The 6,622-nt window shown below is 45.0% G+C and overlaps 1 protein-coding gene across 1 annotated transcript in view; it reads left to right on the forward strand.

Annotated features, from left to right (window-relative positions):
- The window catches only part of LOC310783839 (low molecular weight neuronal intermediate filament-like), a gene marked incomplete at its 3' end in the record, with an annotated part of 9,749 nt that extends 3,572 nt beyond the window's left edge, over positions 1–6,177 (forward strand). Inside the window, exons 2-6 of the mRNA XM_083644736.1 lie at positions 1,121–1,323; positions 1,843–1,957; positions 3,045–3,169; positions 5,292–5,502; positions 6,025–6,177. Coding sequence (XP_083500862.1) covers positions 1,121–1,323; positions 1,843–1,957; positions 3,045–3,169; positions 5,292–5,502; positions 6,025–6,177 — 807 coding nt within the window. The remainder of the gene's footprint in view (positions 1–1,120; positions 1,324–1,842; positions 1,958–3,044; positions 3,170–5,291; positions 5,503–6,024) is intronic.
- Between the last annotated feature and the right edge of the window lie 445 nt (positions 6,178–6,622).

The following is a 6,622-nucleotide window of genomic DNA, read 5'->3' on the forward strand; positions in this document are numbered from 1 at the left end:
GTAAAGTAAAGGTAAAGTCCCACTGATTGTCACAGAATGTGTGAAATTTGTTCTCCGCATTTGACCCATCCCCTGGGGGGAGAGGTGAGCAGCAGCAGCACCGCGCTCTGGAATCACATGGTGATTTAACCCCCCAATTCCAACCCTTTGATGCTGAGTGCCAAGCAGGGAGGCAATGGGTCCCATTTTTATAGTCTTTGGTATGACTCGGCCGGGGATCGAACTCACGACCCCCCAGTCTCAGGGCGGACACTCAGACCACAAGGCCACTGAGCTGGTGAGATGAAAACCTTTATGACCCCCGTGGGTAATAAAGCAGAAGGACAAGGGCAGCTCCCATTGACTTTTTTAATTGCCACACGACGGACGAAGCCACTTGCCTGAAGTCAATTCAGAGTGCCGTCCTTGTCTTACATGTTTTATTATCTACTAGCTACTTTAAAGCCCCTAACGTGTAACTTTGTGCTGAGCAGCAGCAGCAACAGCCTTCTGCTCTCTCAGATGCTAATAAATGCTACACTTCCCTGTTTGTACATTCAGATATGGGCCTTAATTGGCCTTAATAACTCATTCGCTGGGGGGGGGGGGAGGGGTAGCTCCTCTTGTTGTCTCAACTTGCTTTATTGAACCAAGTCGGTAATCCCGCCGCTAATGATGCTAGCAATAGCGATAAACACGTTTCACTTCCTATACGTACGTCACAATAAAAGTTTCTTGCTAGTTTGTGAGCAGAAAACGTTTAATCTGAAGCAAGTGCAGCGGGAAATGGAGTTACACCCAGGCAACTTGATGGAGCCTCATAAATGGTGCAAGAACCAGGCGCTCAGGGTGCATAGTGGGAATGATAGAGCCGCCATTCTCCCTAGAAGTCAGTGTAGCATCCAAATGATTTAAACGCTGTTACATTAAGGTCAATATTAGGGCCTGGATCCAGCTGTTAAACTATTATCATGAGCGACGAGCATTGTATCTTATTTTGTAACAATGAAATAGAATGTAGACAATTATGCGCTTCTCTAAATGTTTGCTGGCACCCATTCTGTAGACCGGCGAGCCTCCCCAGTAGTGCTTCCAAACCCCCACTGAGCGCACTCCCCTCCTCCCCCTCTCTTCTCTCCAGGTGTCAGTGGAGATGGACATGAGTAAGCCGGACCTGGCCGCAGCCCTGAAAGACATCCGGGCCCAGTACGAGAACCTGTCGGCCAAGAACCAGGTCCAGGCCGAGGAGTGGTACCGCTCCAAGTTCGCCAACGTGAGCGAGGCGGCCGCCCGCAACCACGACGCCATCAAGCACTCCAAGGAGGAGCTGAGCGAGTACCGCAGGTAGGGGTGGGACGATATGAAAATATTCATCTCACGATTATCCTCTCCAAAATAATTGCGATGAACGATATTATTGCGATACGCATCAAAATAGGCTTAACACTCTTAATATGACACTAAAACATACTGGAATCACTTTACCTTACATTTTGTCAAGAAACAAATATTGGAAGTGCAGACACTGGGTGATGAATTGTTGACACTTTAGATTAGTGGATGCAGAAAGACTTGTAAATCAATTGTAAATGATTGACACATCATTGATAACAGATGAGGAACACTTCATTGACTACAAGTTTATAGATGACTCGCAACACATTTCTGATCTGTTAACATAGCATTCATGAATCATCTCCAAAATGTATTAATGTTTAGAATCTAATTGATTAGTTCATCATTAATTAAAGGCTTATAAATGACTCATGACTGAACGTTATTATAAAGTGTTACCCAAGTATCTCGAGTGTTTATTGTCATGATAGATGATAATAGCTTATATTGTGGCCCCCCTGACCACAGGCAGGTGCAGGCCCGCACCCTGGAGATCGATTCCCTCAGGGGCCACAACGAGGCCCTGGAGAGGCAGATCGCTGAGATGGAGGATCGCCATGGCAACGAGATCGGAGAGATGCAGGTACCTAAACAGCAGGGGGGGGCCGGAGAGTACTTGTTAAAATGCTTTGTAATATAGTAGCAGTGTAGTGAAGACTAAAATATCAAAGCCTGGATGAGGCTTAAACTGTCTTAATTTGCCCCAATTAATATTGGAGAGCTTTGTGCAAAGATGCGCCAACCCGGTCGGGATGTAGAAGGAGATTTTTAGTAGCCTAAAACGGTTGGGAACCGCTTTAAGGTATCGACCCAAATAGCCCAGTAGCAAGTAGTATCGAAACTTCTCCAGTCAAACAATACCTGCATTTGATCCTTTTTGTACACGGATCTAGAAAAGAAAAGACTATTTGTATGGTCTTGCTCGCAGCCAATCACCGCAAGCGTTTTGTGGTGGTGAAGTCAAGTGTGTGTTTCTGTGTGTGCGTGTGTCCGTGTCAAGCGGTGTATGTGACAGAGTTGAACGAAAGAATTAGAAAATGAATGAATGAATGAATGAAGTAGTGTGCTCTATAGGTTGAGGCGATGTCTCGTCATAGACGCTGGGATAGCTGGCTCAGCCTGGCTGGGGGCGTGGTCAGGGTGGGGTAAATCCCCCGTTCTATCCATTGAGCAAAGTGAGAATTCAGCTGCTAGCCCAGCCCAGGCAGACACGATCAGGGATTTAACCACCGCAGTAAACGCACATCTGAACAGATGTCTTGTGTTCTGCTCTAGAATCCCCAAACCTGTGGTGTAGAGCTGCAGCACCTTCTTTTAGAGTCAGCCCATTGAGATATATGAGCGGTTTTACCCCACTCGCGCGCCAGCCGTATAACATTTTGTGGGCGTTCCCACACATGCCGACTGTCTCTACTGGTATCAGTATCACTATAAGGGTGCTTGTACCTGCTATCCTAATTTTTAAGGCTTAATTTGTTAATAGATTTTGAGAACTTTATCAAGAAATTCACAAAGAAAATCGAAAGCAAAAGCTAATATGTCAGTGTATGTGTACGTGAGGAATGTGCGTGTCTTTTAGTCTATTTGCTCTTCCATGTGTATGTGAGGAAAGCATCCATATTCACGGGAGCATGTCATGACACAACGCTAATATTTCATGTTGTGTGTAGGACACCATCCAGCAGCTGGAGTGTGGCCTGCGCAGCACCAAGGGGGAGATGTCCCGTCACCTGCGGGAGTACCAGGACCTGCTCAACGTCAAGATGGCCCTGGACATCGAGATCGCTGCCTACAGGTCTGGCATGTTCTGTTCACACGCACGCACACACACACGCACGCACGCACACACACACGCACGCACGCGCACACACACACACACACACACACACACACAATTTGAGTATTATTTTTATGTCATGACGTACATGGCCCCATTCCACATGAGACTCTTATGACACATTTTGTTTTGATCAACATGAACAACAACAATAGTGGTTATTGTGTTTTATGTTGCTGTTGTCATCTGATTTTGTGGTTTCCTTGATTTGACTTCAATGGGAAGATTACATGCTCCTCTATGGGTTGGGATAATTCTATTACCTTGTAAAACCCATTCAAACGTTATTAGATAAACTAAAAAAGCATAAAGAGACTTTTTTTTTTAATCCATAAAAACATCTGGCAATTTGGAGATACTTTCACGTGATGCAGGGATCAATTCTATCCAGAGAATCACATTTCTAGAGATGTGTATATCAACGTTATAAACATCATAGAGTCTGCTATTCAAATAGCGTGGTACGGGTCTTGTTGTCTACATTTCAAGCGTAAGCCTTTTAACGTTTTCGTTATTGACTGTAAGCCTAACCCAAATCATAATCCTAACCTTAACTAAGTAGTTTTACTTGCCTAAACACAACCAACGTTGTTTAAGTTGTTTGATTCACATTTGATTTGCGCGTAATGTTGGAAAGGTTTTTTAAATTGACCTTCCAATGTTTTATTCTGGCGACTGTGTCGCATGGTGGGAATGAAACTCCTTTAGTTTCAGTATAAATGACAAGTTGCAAGTTGATCGGCCTCTTTCACACGGACGGATCAATTCTCTCCCCGCTGCAACAGGACAGATGAGGGGAAGCAACACAGCGTGAGAACGTCCAGTAATCTAACTCGGCAACCGCAACAGTGACGATGTTCTGGGCAAATAGGCCAAACAGACAGCAATATCCCAATGATATGATATCCCCAAGAGGAGACAAACACTGGGATAATAATAGTCACAAATCCAGACAATGACATTCTTCCTAGGACACATTTGGCATTCATGGGGTTTCTCATTACATCTCACAACATCTACCATTCGGTTGCAGATAGATAGCATGTCATTCTGACAAGTCATAAATCCACTTTCAGATATCTTGAATTCCCCTGAATTGTAGATATCTACATAGTATTTTTTAGATATCTGAAATTAAGTTGTAACTAGTCAGGATGAATTGTAGATATCTACATAGTATTTTTTAGATATCTGAAATTAAGTTGTAACTAGTCAGGATGAATTGTAGATATCTACATAGTATTTTTTAGATATCTGAAATTAAGTTGTAACTAGTCAGGATGAATTGTAGATATCTACATAGTATTTTTTAAATATCTTAAAATTAAGTTGTAACTAGTCGGAATGAATCGTAGATATCTCCAACTGGAATTACAACTAATCGTTGTAGATATCTGCAATGAGAAACCCAATCCTATAATAATCCTATAATAAGAAATGCTTAGTCTCTGTCTTTGAATGAGATAATTAGGGTAGATTAAATGGGCTAAAAATGGCTAATTAGGGGACAAAATGACTCGACACGGGTTCAGCACCATGGAGAGCGCCATTCGTTAGCTACTGATGGAGGTCACCTGAGTGGAGGATCACACTTGAGTTAGGGATCAGCCTGGGGAAGTGGACTTGTGAAAACCCTCTGGGGAGAGAGAGGAGAGGCTGCATGCCAACTCTGTGAGCGAGGCCCGACTAAATGATTGTGCGCTGCAACGGGTACCAGGATCAGAACTGTAATGAGAATGCAAAGTCTGTGTGTGAGAGAGTGAGTGAGTGAGCGAGTGAGTGAGTGAGTGAGTGAGTGAGTGAGTGAGTGAGTCAGTGAGTGAGTGAGTGAGTGAGTGAGTGAGCGAGCAAGCGAGCGAGCGAATAGTGGCTACGCAGCCAAATACAGTGCACAGGTATTCCACTAAAGTGATGTCGTTTGTCCTCGGAAGAATGTCATTGTGGATATGTGAAAAGTTATTTTTGACTAGAAAGAATGACATTATAGATATCTCGAATGAATACGGCCAAAAGCACATTGTCGATGTCTGTGATGTTCATTCCGGATAGTCAAACGGGCCATATGTCTGTGTCTACGCAGGAAGCTGCTGGAGGGCGAGGAGTGCCGCCTCAGCACAGTGGGCGGGGCCATGCTCCAGTCCAGCTACTCGGGCTTCTCCTATTCGTCAGCCCGCTCCTACTCTCTGGGAGCGTACAGGAGGCCCGGAGCCAAGCCCGAGGAGGAGGAGGAGGAGGAGGAAGAGGAGGCTGAGGACGAGGCAGAGGAGGGAGATGAGGAAGCCGGAGAGGAGGTGCGAGAGAAAAATCCTCCTATCACATGCGTTCAATCGAATAGAATGCAGTCAACAATCTTTAGGCACATCTCAATCAGACTTGCACACTAATAGTTCACTATTTCCCCCCCCCTTAAAGCTTTCAGTTACTCTATTTAAATACATACACACATAATAATTTCATACACATCTCTCTTCAACATTCACACACATTTAGTCTCACATGACCCCACATAAATCCTACATCTATCATGTCCTGTCCTGATCGTCCCACGTGATGCGCCACAACTTACTAACTGTACTGTACCTACTGACATCGACCAGCGCCCTAGTTGGCGAAAAGGTGAAATGTTGTTCATCTTTCTAGCAGATCTCGGATAAATGTCACACTTGAAAGCAGTGTCCTGTCTTGTTTGTGGCGAAATGCAAATGAACTAGAGTCAATGTTTCATGTCCTCTTTAAACCATATTGAATATATTCACGTAAGCCGAATCTCTGACTCCAGAACGTTTTACATGTATGAATGTATTCTCTACCAGGAAGGAGAGGAGGGAGATGACCAGGAGGAAGGCGAGGGAGAGGAGCACGAAGAGGAGGAAGAAGAAGCCGAGGAGGAGGAGAAGCCCAAGGCCAAGGAGGAGGACAAGGACAAGAAGAAGGGAGGAGCCACCGGCAAGATCAGCAAGAGCTAAACTGCTGAGTCCACATCTTCAACATCCTTGCCATCGTCATCATCATCATCATCATCATCATCATCAATACCATCCTCATCACACCTCTGTCTCACTCACTCACTCATATGGATCCGCTCCCCTGTTCACATTATTCATCAGACGCACGCACACACACACACACACACACACGCACGCACGCACGCACGCACACACACACACACACACACGCACGCACGCACACACGCACACACGCACACACACACACACACACACACACACACACACACACACACACACACGGACACACAGAAACACACACTTGTGCAACACTCCACTCCGTCTCTGTTTGCTCTGCAATTCACAAGTGATTGGTGTTGAAACTAAAGTGTATTAGATGGAGAAGAGGCCTGGAGTAGATGGAGATGGAGATGGAATAGACAAGAGTGATGTCCTGCAGAGGACG

This window comes from Poromitra crassiceps (assembly GCF_964638095.1).
Source record: "Poromitra crassiceps genome assembly, chromosome: 10".
In the NCBI taxonomy this organism is placed as follows: domain Eukaryota; kingdom Metazoa; phylum Chordata; class Actinopteri; order Beryciformes; family Melamphaidae; genus Poromitra; species Poromitra crassiceps.